The sequence below is a fragment of the Balearica regulorum genome, chromosome 15 (assembly GCF_011004875.1).
Source record: "Balearica regulorum gibbericeps isolate bBalReg1 chromosome 15, bBalReg1.pri, whole genome shotgun sequence".
Classification (NCBI taxonomy): Eukaryota; Metazoa; Chordata; class Aves; order Gruiformes; family Gruidae; genus Balearica; species Balearica regulorum.
Window position 1 is genome coordinate 1,783,218 of NC_046198.1, and position 15,268 is coordinate 1,798,485.

A 15,268-nucleotide genomic window follows, 5' to 3' on the forward strand; every position below is an offset into this window, starting at 1 on the left:
TCGCCGCTCCCTCCCGGTACCGGGAACGGTACCGGTGGCGATGCCATCCCGCCACGATCCATTATCGCTACCGACGACCGTGTCTCTTTAACAGCCTCCACCGCTGACACGCGTGTGCGTGTGTGCAAACGCGCGTGTGCGTGTGCGAGCAGCGAGCAGCTCTCCGGGCTGGCTGGCAGGAGGGACCCCCCTTCTCCATCCCCCCCTCCCCGGATCCGGATCCGGCCCCATTTCCCACCCCCCCCCCCCAACTCCCCGCTTATTTTTCCTGTTGTTTCGCGGGGTTGGGGCGGGGGCCGGGCAGGATCCGGCCCCTTTTCCAACGGGAATATTTTTTTTTTTTTATTTTATTCTTTTTTGGAGGAGGAGGAGGAGTGGGGGGGGGGTTGTTCCTGGGTTTTCTTCCCGGTGGTGGTGGGGTTTGTTTTTTTTTTTTTTTCCCTGCAACCAAGAGAGGACGGGCACAAGGCATGGCATGAGCTTCGGGAGACGGTGCTGGAGGTAAGAACCGCTCGGGAAAACCCTTTAAAACACAAAGCCGGTGCCGGTGACGGTTCCGGTGCCGGTGCCGGTTTCACCGGCACCGGCACCGGAACCGGCACCGGCACCGGCGCTGCAATCATCCCCCCGCCGCATCCCGCATCATGGAGCCGCGTTATATAACGGCGGCGGAGCCGACCCGGCCCCGGGGCTCCCGGTCCGGTGGCGCCCCCCCCCCCCCCCCCTTCTCCCTCCCTCCCTCCCCCCCCCCCCCCGTTTCCCTTCCCCTCTCCCGGTAGCTCAACCGAGGATGGTGGTCGGTGATACCCCCGACCCGGTGATGCTGCCCCCTCCCCAAATTGGGGGGATGCTGGGGGGGGGGGGGGGTGAGGGGGAGAGTACGTGGAGAACCAACCCCCCCCCCCCCCCCCCCCCCCAGCATGGCCGGGCATCACCGGGTGGGTGACGGCAGGAAGGAGGTGGGGGGGATGTCGGGTGGGTACCAGGGGATGCGGAGATGTTTTGGGATGGGAGTTTAGGGGGGACGTCACCGTGGGGACAGGGTCACCCGGGTGTGGGGCTGCTGACTGCCCCTCCCCTCTGCTGCCAGCCCCCAAACTGTCCCTTGACCTCCCTGGCGGCACCACGGGACCGTTGGCACCCTCAAGTTTGCACCCCAAGACCTCTGCACCCCAAGACCTTGGTGGGGCTTTCCTCCACTACGGAGTGACACAGGCTGGGGGGCAGCCAGGGGCAGCCATCCCCCATCCCAGGGCCCGGGGGATGGAGGAAGGGGAAGGTCCCCGCTGGGATGGGGCCGAGGGGGCTGAGCCCCACAGTGGGGTCCCACAGAGAGCAGCGTGAGGCCAGGAACCCCCCCCCCCAGCAGCCTGGGAGAGGGGCGAGGGGCCGGGGACAGGTTGTTTCGGCAGGGGATGGGGACAGGCGGAGGGGTCCATGTGCGAGGCCAGCTGGGGTTAGGGGCTGGCCGGGCAGGCTGAGCCCCACGGCAGGGCTGGGGCTGGCTGGGCTGGGGCACGGGGGAAACTGAGGCATGGGGTTGTGGCAGCAGCCAGGCACAGAGCCCCACGACCTCACCCAGGTGGGGGTCTGGGGGTGCCGTGGGGCACCGGGCCGAGGTGCCGGGGTGGCTCTGGCTCTCGGGCGTCCACCAGCACTGGCGGGATGGTGGTGCCTGGGCGGCAGAGGCCGGAGCGTGGCAGTCCCTGCGGCAGGGATGCGCCTGCCGGAGGTCCTGCTCCACGGCCACCTTCTGCCGGGGGTGCAGGGGGTCTCGGGCCCTATTTGTAGCACCCAGGGGGTCTCGGCACGCAGCGGGGTGGGAGCAACGGACACAGAGCGAGTGCCGTGCCATGCTGGCATCTCCCCTCCTCTGAAAGCTGGGTGCTGATTTCACTCCGGCTACCAGGAAGAGGGAGGGAGGTGGCTTTGGAGTGGGGAGGACTCGCTCGAGCATCCATTTTTAATGAGCTAGATATCTATTTTTCCCCGAGCTGGCTTCCCCCACATCGATCCCTTTGCCATCCAACGGGCCTGCTCTCCTGCCCGTGCCAGCAGCTCTACGGTGGTGGGGAGCGTCGGGACGAGCGTGACCGGTGCTGGGAACCTCCCGCCTCCCCAAATCCTGCTCCTAGGGACTGAGGGACCATTGCTCGAGCTGGAGCATCACATGTGGGAAGGTGGGAGGGAGGAAAGGGTCACCTCCATGTTGACCATCCCATGAAGACACGGCCACGCTCCAGCCGGGAGAAGGGAGGCCGGAGCGAGGGGCGCTTTGGGTTTAGGAGCTGGATTCTACCTTCATGCTCTGCGGGTTTAAGCTCTGCCTGACTCAGGCTCTGGCAGCCCTGTGGCAAAGCCATGTCGCCCTGCCCGTGCCTCAGTTTCCCCATCTCCAAGCCGTGGCCCATTGCTTCCCACCAGTTCCTGTGTGGATGAGCAGCGTCCAGAGAAGGGAAAAGGGATTTTAGAGGCAAGTAGGTGCCGATGGTGTAGGAGGGAGCGGGACAGCGTGCACGGGCGAGCGGGGCTCCTTCGGCAGCATGCCACCCCCACCAAACCTCTGCCCACCAGCCACGGGGACCGGCCGTGTTCACCGGGTGCTCCAGGGCCAGTGGTGCAGCAGAGGGGGCTGGGGCTGAAGGAGAGAGCATCTGGGGATGGGGCAGGCAGAAGCCATTTCTCCAGGGTCTCTCCCTGCTGGACGTGTGACCCGTGCCCAGCTCCTGGCCGGGGGAGGCAGGTGGCCAGAGGGATGAGGCCAGTGCCTTTGCTTCCAGGAGTCCTTCGAATGCCTTTTTGGAGCCTATATCGGCATTTAGCCCCTGCAGCAGGGAGTCCCATGGCTGAAGGCCGCCTGCCCGCACCGGCATCCCATGAACCTGGTGCCTATGGCCCCCGTGCTGGGCAGGTGTTCGCCCACCTCACCTGACCCTGGCTCCCAGCCGGACCCCTGAGCCTGGGGGCAAAGGGGCATCGCTGCTTGCGTGGCCGTTGTCACATCTGGAGGGATGAAGGGGTTTGAAGAAGCAGCTCAATTCCCAGCGGTACCCAGGGAGCACATCAGTGGGCAAGGGGCTTGTGGGCAGCCGTGGGCCATGGTCCCCTGGCTCCTCTCTCCTCGCAGGATCTTACATTTTTGTTCACCCCTTCCTGGGCCCAAGAGGGGCAAAAAAGAAGGGCTATAACGTGCTGGGTGCCATTGGTTGGGCGTGCTCTGGCTGGGCTTGCAGCAGGAGACCAGGCTGGGCAGGAGCTGGCAGAAGAGGACCTGCTCCCTCTTCCCTTCACCTCAGCTGGCGGGGAGCATGAGCATCCTCCCGTGGCAGTGAGGGCTGGTACCTCCAGAGGAGGCTGGAGGAGAGGGGCCCAGGGCAGCATGTTGAGGTCCGGCTCTGCCCTGGTCTGTGCATCCCGTGCTCATCTTGTGGGGGAGGTTCCCCCCGAGAGGACATGGGGCTGCCTGGGACAGGGAGGGAGGTCAGGCCTTGATGTCTTTGGGAGATCTGGGTCTCACAGAGGAGACCTTGCTGCCTGTTGCGAGGAAGTTTTGCTTGGCCGGGCCTGGGGGGCTGGAGGTCTACCTTCTCCCTACAGGTCCCCCATGCTGGGGAGGGGACAGGAGCTGTGTCTTCCGGTGCCCTGGACGTGAGCTGTTCTCTCAGCTAAGCAGAAAGTGGTGGGGACCTGAGCAGAGCTTGGCTTTGGCACCGCAGCCAGCATTTCCCTGGCTCCCTGGGCATGGGGATGGCCCCACATAGTCCAGCCCCAGCTCTTGCTGTTCAGAAAGGCTGTGGGACCTGGGGGAGAATGGTGTTGGGGTGTCCCTACTGCGATGGCTCCGCTGCCCAGCCATGAGCTCCCTGAGACCCAGAGACGGATTCACCACCCAGCCCAGCGCTGAGTGGCAGCTGGCAGGAATGGTTCTCAAACCAGTTGTTTTCCCAGCCCCTCCTGAGCCTCTTTGTCCGCTGCAAGGTGGAACGAGCTCTTTGGCGTCCTTGGGAGCCAACAAGAGAGCAGGAGAGCTGCTCTCAGCCCTCCGATCTCCCAAGGAGCTCTCAGGGTAATCTCAGGAAGGAGTTTCCCAGCTCCCATCACACAAATGGCAGGTCTCCGGGGCCAGGCAGAGTGGTGAGGCCCTTCCCCACCACCAATTCCTGTCTTGTGCAGCAGGTGAATATGTAGCACTGAGTTTGGAGCTGTTCTCTCAGCCTCTCTCCCAGCTGACTTGTGTGAGTGCTGAGCCCGGGAGCGCTGATCGATGCGCACACACACATACACACGCACATGTACAGGCAGCTTTTACCCAAACACACTCGCTGCCCCTCCATCTCTGGGGGAGTCGGCAGCTCCTCGGGGGCATTCTCCAACTCCTCTGCATTGCTGGGGTGATCCAAGCCCTCCGAGGGGACCTGGCCTTGGAGGCCAGGGGTTGTACGTCCCTCTGCTCACAGCATGGGCAGTGGTCTGGCCTGAGCAGGAGGCAGCTTGCACACGGCTGAGCGCTGCCGGGGAAGGGGATTTGTACGGTGGGATGTCTTTATGACTACCATGTGCTTTGGTCGGGAGGTTTAGCCCCCGCAAAGCAAGAACCTGCGCAGCATTGCTGCTGGTTGGGGATGTCACGTAGAGCGGAGGGAGTCCTGGGGAGCCGTTACCCTCAGGGGTGCTGGACAAAAGCCTTGGCTGGGTGCTCTGCCACAGCGCTATGTCTCGGGTGTGTTTTCTCTGCCTGTAGAGCAACTTGATTTGCTGCATTAGTAAAAATAGATGGGCTAATGAATTCAGCTGATGCAACCCTCTGTGTGTGTGTGTGTGCGTGCATGCGCTTATCTCTGTTTGTGTGTGTATGGGTGCGTGTATACGTGCAGCTGAATGCTAAGGCTCATGTAAGGTGCATCCACCAGCTCCTGGGGCTCTGAGGGGGTGGTTGCCTGTTTGGCCATGTGTGTCTGGGTGTGCATATATACGTGTCTGTGTCTCTGTGTGTGTGTGTGTGTGCAGGAAGCCATGAGTGATGGCTGCTTGCTGCCGAGCAGCTCTGTCACTGAAGCGGTGGCTCTACAGAAATAATTTTGCGGCAGCCTTGGATTCTGGCAGGGCAATAACAGGGCTTCACAGGCGGCTGGCGGGGCGGGAGGGGGGCACTGCAGGGTCTCACAGGGACCTGGCGGGGCAATAGCGGATCCTGGCAGGGGGCCGATGAGGCGGGGGGGGGGTCCCCCAGGGCCACGTTTGCGGGGTGCCCTTCCCGGGTGCTGCGGCCCCGAGGAGGCCGGGGCGCTGTCCGCGGTGCTGAACCGGGGCCGCTGTCCGCGGTGCTGAACCGGGCCGGGGCGCTGTCCGCGGTGCTGAACCGGGGCCGCTGTCCGCGGTGCTGAACCGGGCCGGGCCGCTGTCCGCGGTGCTGAACCGGGGCCGCTGTCCGCGGTGCTGACCGGACGTGCCCAGCGAGCAGGGCCGGGGCCCCGGTGGCTCCCAGGCCTGGCCAGCCCGGGATCGCAGTGGCCTCCGAGCCCGGCTGACCCAGCGCTCGCCCTTGTGCCCGGCCGCAGTGGGACGACAGTCTGATCCAGCACGTCTCATCTGCCGCGGCCTGGGGTCTCCCAGGGAACACCCACGCAGGGGTGGCACTAACAGGGTGACTGGTCATCCTGCCCATCTCTTGAGGCCCTCAGCCCTCTTCACTACCACATGGAGATGGTAAACTCACCGACGGCTTGGACAAGCTCTGTTTTCCTGGCAGCTTTCGTCCTATTCTTCCCAGCATCTTCATAATCTGTGTAATGTTTGTAGTGACAGGCTTTTAGACCCCCTTCTTTCTTCTCTCTTCCTGCGTCAAATCCACCCCCCACCACTGCATCATCACTCATTGTGGATGACAAAACCCTCATGAATGGAGTGACTTCTCTGGCAATGACGTTTCCTGTGAAATGTGCACCCTGGAGTGAATTCGGGAGACTAAAAGACTTTGTCCTTTGCTTTTGTCAGGTTTCCTCCCACTGTCGATTGGGAGCTGGCACTCCGCTGCTGGCAGACGCTTCCTCTGTGAGGTGTGGCCTGTGAGAGCAGAGGGCGGTTGCTACAGGGGGTTGTGATGCTGGGCCCTTCCTGTGGGAACCCAGAGTAAGGATGGTCGTACCAAGTGCTGGTGGCCTCATGGTTGGCCCAGTCATGCAATGTGAGATAACAGGAAGAGGAGGAAAGGCCAGATCTCTGTTCTCCTGACCAAAAAGCATATGGAGGTGCTCGTGGAGCTGCTGGAACATCAGAGGGGCTCTGTACAGACGCCTTCAAGGCAGACACCTTTGCACCTCCCTGTCCCTCTGCTGTCTCGGTGGATCGGAGGGATGGCCTGGGGCAGGGCAGGGTGTGCGCTGGGTCTCCCAGCACACAGCAGCTCCGATCTCCGTGGGATGCGGTACTTGCACTTTGCACATTGGCACAATGTGGCCTCAGCTCCAGGGTGCAGGAACCCGGAGGCGGTGCTTGGCTGCAGCCAGGGGCTTTCCTGCAGCAGTGGAGGGGCACATCCCAGTGCTGCCCCACAGTGCTAGAGACAGAGGAGACAGTGGTTATCGGACCCACTCCCCTCCCCAGTCTGTGCCCCCTGCCCACCCTCTCCAGGCTGGGATCCCCCCTCAGGCACAGTCCTGCTCCTTTTGGGGGGGTAGGAACCCCCAAATCCTTGCCTGCCCATTTCCCTGGAGAGATGCAGCCATGTACAGCCAGCCTGCCTGCCCAGCCTCCCTGCCTGGAGCCCGTCTGTACCCAGAAGGCCTGAATCTCCGGCCGTCTTTCTATTTGAAGTGACTTCCCAACTCAGTCATGGTTCGGGATTTCTGTCAGCCAGACAGGCAGCCTCCGTGCCCGGGGCAGGGGGGACCTGGCTCAGCTCTCCGAGGCAGGACTGGGAAAGCTGCTGAATCCACTCAGCCCCCCCTGAGCTCACCCTCGGGGACCAGCCGAGGTCTGAGCTGGTTGTAACGGTTGCCAACACCTCCCGCTGGCTGCATTTCAGTCCGGCGACTTGTCAGCATCTGTCTCGTCCCTTGAGTGTCCCCTTGGGCTCCCGAGGCCCCGAGCTGCCCCTCTGCCACCACCTGCCCTCTCCCCAGGGGCAGCCAGCGTGCCGAACAGCTCTGGCTGTGGGCTTTGCGCCAGAGCGACAGCCTTTCCGTGCCGCCTGGCAATTATCTGTTTGGATTTGTGCTCTATGGCTGTGTTAGACACCCTGGTGCATGTTCTGTTTGCTTCCCTAATTGCTGCCAAGCGCCGAGCCACTGGTTTTAAGTTTCTTCCTTCTTTCCCCTCCTCTTCTCATGCTTTCAAACGAATTTAACACGAGCCCAAGCATCAAAGGCCCAGCTCCTCTGTCGGGCAGCGTAAGTGGAGGCAGCAGAGGCTGCATCTGAGCAGGGAGCGGCGCCAGACTGTCTGCACGGGGCTGGGCTCATCCCCGGAGGCCGGGCTCTCAGGGTGCCGCTACCACCGGGCTGGACCATGTGCAGGCACCTCCGCGCTGCCGCCGCTCGCACCGTGGGAGAGGCTTCAGCAGCTCCCGCCAGCCCCGTCCCGTGGCTCTGCTGTGCTGGGGAGGGCGGCCCTGGGAAACACCGCACACCGTGTGTCCCGTGGGGCTTGCCGACTGTGCCGCTGGCAGCTGCCTGCGCTCCTGGGCTCTTCCACAGCACCTTTCGGGTGGCTGCTCCCCTCCCCAGTTGCTCCAGGAGGGCAGCACGAGGCCCGGACATGCTGTGAGGGTGCAAGCGATGGGCTGGGGGCACTGGGGATCTGGGCTGCACCCCGCTTGCCTGCCATCGTCCCAGGAGCATCCTCAGAGCCCATGGAGCTGGGCCATGAGCATTGCTGGCCGGGATGCTCCTCCCTTGGTGCCCCTCCATCAGGGCCATCTCCCTCCCAAACTGAGCGGCTGAAATAATTCCCTCGCTTTTATCTCGGGTCCAGGGGGAGCAGGTGCTGGAAAAGGAGAGGGTCCTCAGGTCCCCTCAGCCACCACCAGAGGATGTGCCAGCCATCCCTTGGGGGCTGGGGACCATGTCCCTCTCCTCCAGGCTGCAAGTCGCTTCCCCAGGTTCCAGCTCCTCGCTATTTTCCCAGGGGCTGCCAGGAGCCCAGCGCCCTCCAGCCTCAGACCCATCAGGATTTGGCACAGCCCTGGCAAACAGGGCAGCGCACCGGCAGGGCCCCACACCAGGCAGGGGCTGGGGCAGGGGAGGGGGGGGCCAAGCCCCTATCAGTTATTCACCTCCATATTTATAGAGGGAAATGTGTTGAATAATGGATGGCGGGGTGCGGTGGGGCCGTTGGAAAGCCAGCCTCGCTGCCACTGAAATATTTATTGGCCGGGTTTGCTGGGGTGCTGCCCGGCTCCCTCAAGGCTCGGTGAGGCTCCTGGCCGGCATGGGCTCACCGCCGAGCGCCTGGCTGGCACAGCGAGCACGGGCAGCTCTGCTCCACCACCACCGCCTCCTCTGTCCTCCGCAGAAATGATCAGAGGGTGGAAGACCTCTCCTGCGGGGAAAGGCTGACGGTTGGAGTTGTTCAGCCCAGAGGAGAGAAGACCTTATTGCGGTCTTTCAATACTTAAAGGGGGCTTGTAAGAAAGATGGGGACTAACTTTTCAGTAGGGCCCGTAGTGATAGGATGAGCAGTAATGGTTTTAAACTAAAAGAGAGGAGATTCAGACATATTTTTTTTTTTTTTTTACAATGAGGGTGGTGAAGCACTGGCACAGGTTGCCCAGAGGTGGTGGATGCCCCATCCCTGGAGACACTCAAGGTCAGGTTGGACGGGGCTCTGAGCAGCCTGATGTAGTTGAAGATGTGCCTGCTCACTGCAGGGGGTTGGACTAGATGAGCTGTGAAGGTCCCTTCCACCCCAAACCAGTCTGGGATTCTGTGATCCTGCCCCTGCTCCCATCGGCGGCTGGATCCCGGACCCAGAGAAGGATGTGAACGTCTGGTGACAAATCCCCATCCGTCCCCCATGACAGGGGACACCAGGGCCACGCAGCCCCTCAGAGGACCCCGCTCTGTGCCGCAGGCATGTCCCCTCTGGAGCTGTGCCCAGCAGCCCTGCACTGCCCCGTTGCCTGCACAGGCCACCCAGGACCCCCAGGGTCTCCCTCTCTGCCGGTGCCATGACCCCCCCCAGCCCTGCCACCCTCCCTGCCCACCCTCCCTGCCCGCTCTCCCTGCCGGGGGTCATGGTGCAGGCCGGCAGCCCCTCAGTTCGCATCCCTGTGTTGCAGAGAGAGCAGTGGAAGATGTCGAACCCGAGAAACGGCGACACCAAGCCCCCATGTTTGCCCCGCAATGGACTGGTGAAGATCCCCACGCAACCCAACGGCCTCGGCTCCGCCAGCATCACCAAAGGCACCCCGGCCGTGAAAAACCGCCTGTGCCAGCCTTCGTCTGTGCCTGCCATCCTCAGCCCGGCCTTAGCCCACCGCAGCGACCTGCCCATCCCCAGCCTGGCCTCCCCACTCTCCTTGGCCACTCTGGCCGGCGTCTCCTCCCCTCCCGGCGCTTCCTTGGTGGGACTGAACACGAGCGAAGGCTCGGAGCAGCCCTCACCGGAGCGGCTGCCCAGCTCACCCTCAGAAAGGCAGCTGGCAGTGGACGAGAAGATTCTCAACCGCTTGTTCTGGTACTTTTCGGCGTGCGAGAAGTGCGTGCTGGCGCAGGTGTGCAAGGCGTGGCGGCGGGTGCTCTACCAACCCAAGTTCTGGGTGGGCTTGACACCCGTCCTGCACACCAAAGAGCTCTACAACATCCTGCCCGGTGGCGAGAAGGAGTTTGTCAGTCTGCAGGGCTTCGCCGTCCGCGGCTTCGACGGCTTCTGCCTCGTGGGCGTCTCCGATCTGGACATTTGTGAGTTCATTGACAACTACCCCCTCTCCAAGAAGGGGGTCAAGTCCATGAGCCTTAAGAGGTCAACCATCACGGATGCGGGGTTGGAGGTAGGTGACTCAGGCGATGTGACCGGGGTGGAGGAGATGTGGCAATGACGGGTCCTTCCCGGTGACCCTGGGGACGCACGTGCAGGCAGAGCTTTCGCTGGCCACAGGCAAGGAGCAGGCAGGCAGCGTGGACATCCCACGGGTGCGGGCAGCGTCGGCAGCCCCTGCCTGCGGTCCGGGCAGCGGGATGGACTGCAGCCTGCGCCGCTCCCCCAGGCAGGGGGGGAGGACGCTGCTGATGGGGGGGTCATCCCTGCTGCCTGCAGATGCCGCTGGGAAGGCAAAGCCAGCCGAGGTGGCCCTGCCGCTGGGTGGTGGATGCAGCGGTGGATGGTGAGCGGGGCCCAGGGGACGAGGACATCCCCGCTTGGCTGGCTGCTCCCCGGCAAGGGAGGTCTCCTGGGCAGGGGGCTGCAGGTCAGATGGAGATGGGGCAACTCATGGTCCCGCACGGGGCCAGGCAAGGTCCTCACCGAGGTCCCTTGCCCCATGCCATGGCCGAACACAGCACCAGCTGCTCCGTGGCCACATCCAGGCTGGGAGCGGGCGTTAATCCTGCCCCCGCCAACATCACCGGCTACAGAGCAGGGGCTGTGGCTGGGGGTCCCTGCCTGTCCCCTCCCATTCCCCACCAGTCCTGGCATGTCCTACAGCAGGGCGCTGCTCCGACACCGGGGGAGTCCCACGGAGAAGACTGGACCCACACAGGGCTGGGGGCAGCGGGAAGAGCCCCAGGGGGCTCAGAGGGAGCTGGGCGGGGGGCGCGAGGCTGCGCGAGGCGGGCAGCGGTGCCCACCGTGCCCTGACCCCCTGCCCCTCGGTAGGTGATGCTGGAGCAGATGCAGGGCGTGGTGCGGCTGGAGCTGTCGGGCTGCAACGACTTCACAGAGGCCGGGCTGTGGTCCAGCCTCAACGCCCGCATCACGGCGCTGAGCGTCAGCGACTGCATCAACGTGGCCGACGACGCCATCGCCGCCATCTCGCAGCTCCTGCCCAACCTCACCGAGCTCAACCTGCAAGCCTACCACGTGACGGACACGGCGCTCGCCTACTTCACGGCCAAGCAAGGCTACACCACCCACACCCTCCGCCTCAACTCCTGCTGGGAGATCACCAACCATGGCGTGGTCAACATGGTCCACAGCCTGCCCAACCTGAGCGTCCTCAGCCTCTCGGGCTGCTCCAAGGTGACGGATGACGGCGTGGAGCTGGTGGCCGAGAACCTGCGGAAGCTGCGCAGCCTCGACCTCTCCTGGTGCCCTCGCATCACCGACATGGCCCTGGAGTACATCGCCTGCGACCTGCACAAGCTGGAGGAGCTGGTGCTCGACAGGTATGGGGCCGTGCCGAGCCGTGGTGAGCCATGCAGTGCCATGCCAAGCCATGCTGGGCCATGCCGAGCCATGCCATGCCATGCCATGCTGCACCATGCCGAGCCATGCCGAGCCATGTTGAACCATGTCATGTCATGCCATGCTGAGCCATGTGGAGCCATGCCGAGCCATGCCGAGCCATGCTGAGCCATGCTGAACCATGTCATGTCATGCCATGCTGAGCCATGTGGAGCCATGCCGATCCATGCCGAGCCATGCCGAGCCATGTTGAACCATGTCATGTCATGCCATGCTGAGCCACACCATGCCGAGCCATGCTGAGCCGTGCTGGAGGCAGTGGGTGCAGCATGGGGGCCGTGGTCTGGGGACACCCATGGGTGCCCTGGTCCCAGCCGGCCCTGACACCCCGTGTCCCTGGCAGGTGTGTGCGGATCACCGACACCGGCCTCAGCTACCTGTCCACCATGTCGTCCCTGCGGAGCCTCTACCTGCGCTGGTGCTGCCAGGTAGGTGGGGGAACACAGCCGGGCCCGGCACGGCGCAGGGGGGGGCAGAGCGGCTGGCACCTCCCTGGGGATGGGCCACGAGCTCAGGGGGGGCACCCTGGGCCGGCGGGAGCCCCCGCGACTTGGTGCTGGGAAGGGGGGAAGGGATGGGGTGCTCCTGTCAGCTCAGCAGGATTCGGCCCCAGCCCCCTGCCCCTGCACCCAGCACCTGGCCCCAGCATCCTGCACCCTGCCCAGGCAGCCTGTCCCCACACCCTGTCCCTGCACCCTGACCCGGCGCCCCAGACCCTACCCCAGCATCCTGCACCCCGTCCCCGCACCCTGCCGCTGCTCCCTGCCCTGGCACCCTGCCCCAGCTGTGCTGAGCCCCCAGCGCCGTGGTGGTGGCCATCCTCTGTGGAGCCTCCCCTTGTCCCCACCTCGCTCCCATTCCATTTTCTTTTCCAGGTGCAGGATTTTGGCCTGAAGCATCTCCTGAGCATGGGCAGCCTGCGCCTCCTCTCGCTGGCCGGTGAGACCCCCCCCTCGCTCCCCCGGGACCGGGGTGGCCGGGTCCCCACAGGGCTGGGGAGACACCGGGCATGGGGACAGGGACAGCCCGGGGGACAGCCAGCACGCCCCCCCAAACCAGCATGGCGCAGCTCCCGCATCCCCCCGAGCCTCCAGGGTACCAGCACCCAGCCCAGCTCCCTGGGGATGGGTCCACGGCAGGGCTTTTGGGGTGCTGGTGTTTTGGGTGCTGGTTTTGGGCTGTTGGTACTTTGGAGAGCTGTTTTAGGGGGTTCTGGATTTTTTGGGTGCTGGTTTTTGGGGTGCTGAGTTTGGGGATGCTGTTGTTTTGGTGTGCTGGCTTTTGGGGTGGCGGTGTGTTTAGGGTGCTGACGTTTTGGGCTGCTTTTTTTTTTTTTTTTTAATGCTGTTGGTGTTTTGGGGGTGCTGGTGTTTTCGGAGGTGCTGGGTTTCGGGATGCTGGTGTTTTGGGGTGACGGTGCATCCTGCCTGCTTGCAGGCTGCCCCTTGCTGACCACCACGGGGCTGTCGGGGCTGGTGCAGCTGCAGGAGCTGGAGGAGCTGGAGCTCACCAACTGCCCCGGGGCCACCCCGGAGCTCTTCAAGTACTTCTCCCAGCACCTCCCGTGCTGCATGGTGATCGAGTAACGCCGGATCCGGCCACCCCGCTCCCGCGCCCACCCCGCCGCCGCCCCGTCTGACATCGCCCACCCCATTTCTTTCCGTCTGCCGGGGGATGTGAAAGATGCCGTCGATTACAGCTGACCCCGGACAACACACACACGTACCCCCCTCCGCCCCCCCCGCATCGACAGCCCCGAAGGACGCGGGGCTCCGGGGGGAGATGGGGGACGGCGTCGCCCCTCGCTGGAGCCTCCTCGGGTACCCTGTAAATTCCCCCCACGCTGTCGCCGTTGCCCGTCCTCCTCCCGGGGTCCTGCCAATCCCTTCTGGACGGACGAATGGACATGACGGAAGCCCAAAGTGGGGAGGCGATGGCAGCGTGACCCCCCCCCACCCCCGGCCGCATCCTGCTTCCCTCTCCCAGTGCCGAGGGGGCACGCAGCCCCGCCACCAAGGGTGCTCCTGGGGACCGAAGGATGCTCCCGGGATGGGCGAGAGGAGGATGTTTCTTTTTGGCACCTGTCGGTGGCGGCGGAGGCTGGATGGGTCCCCTCGCACCCCCGGAGCGGGTCACTGAGCCACCCCCCCATGCTGTGTGCCCCCCCCCCCAGCCCCTGGCCCTGCCCTTGGGGTGCTCAGCGCTTTCTCCTGGTGCATAGGATGTTTTTCTCCGCCTGCCCGCCCACCACCCCTGCATGCTCGCTTGCTTCAGTCTCGTGGTACGGCAGGCTCCGGGGTACCTGGGGGGGGACGGTGACAAGTGACAGCCCCCACTTGGCCCCTCCGTATGGCCTCGCCCCAGCTGGATCTTGCCCCAGGAGTCGGGGTCTCCCGGCTGGCATCCCCCCTCGCCCTGGGGAACCCCGCTGCACCCCGGTTTATGTGGGGTCGGTGGGGCGATGCTGCTCCCCGTGGGATGCCGACGCCAAGGAGCGACCCGTCCGGCTGGGATGGGACGTGCCGGGGCACCGGGTCTGAGCCGCCGTGGGGACACCGGGGGGGGGGGGGACACGGAGCGAAGGCAGGAGGTGGCACCTGGGACATGCTGCCGCGGCCACCGCTCTTCCAGCTGGAAAGCCATCGCCCCGACACCAGTGGCAACCGGGGGGCCGGGGGGACCCCTGGGCCGAACCGAGCCGGGTACGGGGCTGGGGTGCCCGCGGGGACCCGGCGCGGGATGGGCTCGGTGGCCGTCCCCGGGGCATCGCCCACCGCCACACCGGCTGCCCACACAGGCCTGGGATGAGCGTGGGCACGGGCACGGGCACGGACACGGACACGGACACGGACACGGACACGGACACGCTTTCGGTTTGTTTTGCCTTTGTACCGGCCGGGAAGGAACTGCTGCACCACCCGCCTCCTCCGCGCCCTCCTTTGTCCAAAACGCCCCTTTCTGGTCCCAAAATGGCACGAGGACCCTTGTGGCCCTGGAAGGGGGTTTGGGGTACGCCGGGAGCCAGGGTGGCACTGCCGGGACACGGAGCACCCCGGTACGGTGGCAGCCAGGGTGGGGGGCTGCCCGTACCCCCAAAGCCACCGGTGTCCGTGGGACGGGGTGCCAGGACGCAGGGGCCAGGGGCGGGACAATGGCACACGAGGGTCTCCCCATCCCGGCAGGTGACAGCAGCAGTTGGGGGGTACCACCAGCCCCGTGCACCCCCACGGTCCCACGTCACGCGGGCAGTCCCAGCACAGCCCCAGCTCCCTCTGCACCCCCCCACGACAGTGCACCCCCACTTCCCCGTGCACCCCCACCCCCTGCACACCCCTCCCCCGGTGTCGCCCTGTATCTCTCCGTATAGCCGCCCCCCAGGTACCCCTAAACCCCAGTGTGGCCCCACACCCCAGAGCACCTCCAAACCCCCCAATCAGCCCCACACCTCAGTGCACCCCCGTATCCCCCAGTGCATCCCTACACCCCCAATGCACCCCCATATCCCCCCAACAACCCCATTTCCCTCCCTGCACCCTCACCCTCAATGTAGCCCATATCTCCCCGACACCCCCATTTTCCCTATCACAACTCCCCTGCTGCACCCCATGTCCCCCTGGCACCCCCACCCCAATTCACCCCATACCTCCCCTTGACACCCCCATTTTCCCCCTCCACCCTCACCCCCCCTGGACCCCCACATCTCCCCAGCACCCTCACCCCCAATGCATCCCGTATCGCCCCAGCACCTCCATTTTCTCCCCCCGCACCCGCATCCCCCAATGTACCCCGTATCCCCCCAGCACCCCCATCCCTCAATGCACCCTTTATCTCCCCAGCACCCCCATATCCCCCCCAGGACCCCATATCC

General features: G+C 64.7%; 1 protein-coding gene across 1 annotated transcript; it reads left to right on the plus strand.

Annotated features, from left to right (window-relative positions):
- FBXL16 (F-box and leucine rich repeat protein 16) lies at positions 1-14,323 on the plus strand. Its single transcript, XM_075768131.1, has 6 exons — positions 1-501; positions 9,278-9,988; positions 10,813-11,321; positions 11,744-11,828; positions 12,276-12,339; positions 12,838-14,323. Exons 2-6 carry the CDS (start codon positions 9,293-9,295, stop codon positions 12,984-12,986), a joined length of 1,503 nt encoding a protein of 500 aa, XP_075624246.1. The 5' UTR covers positions 1-501; positions 9,278-9,292; the 3' UTR covers positions 12,987-14,323.
- Positions 14,324-15,268: the final 945 nt, after the last annotated feature.

What these genes read in the sequence shown, in the direction of transcription:
- FBXL16 (XM_075768131.1), top strand. Translation starts at nt 9,293, where the DNA reads ATGTCGAACCCGAGAAACGGCGACACCAAGCCCCCATGTTTGCCCCGC. An exon ending in TCACGGATGCGGGGTTGGAG is followed by an intron (nt 9,989 to 10,812) that starts GTAGGTGACTCA and finishes GCCCCTCGGTAG; the next exon opens with GTGATGCTGGAGCAGATGCA. An exon ending in GAGGAGCTGGTGCTCGACAG is followed by an intron (nt 11,322 to 11,743) that starts GTATGGGGCCGT and finishes TGTCCCTGGCAG; the next exon opens with GTGTGTGCGGATCACCGACA.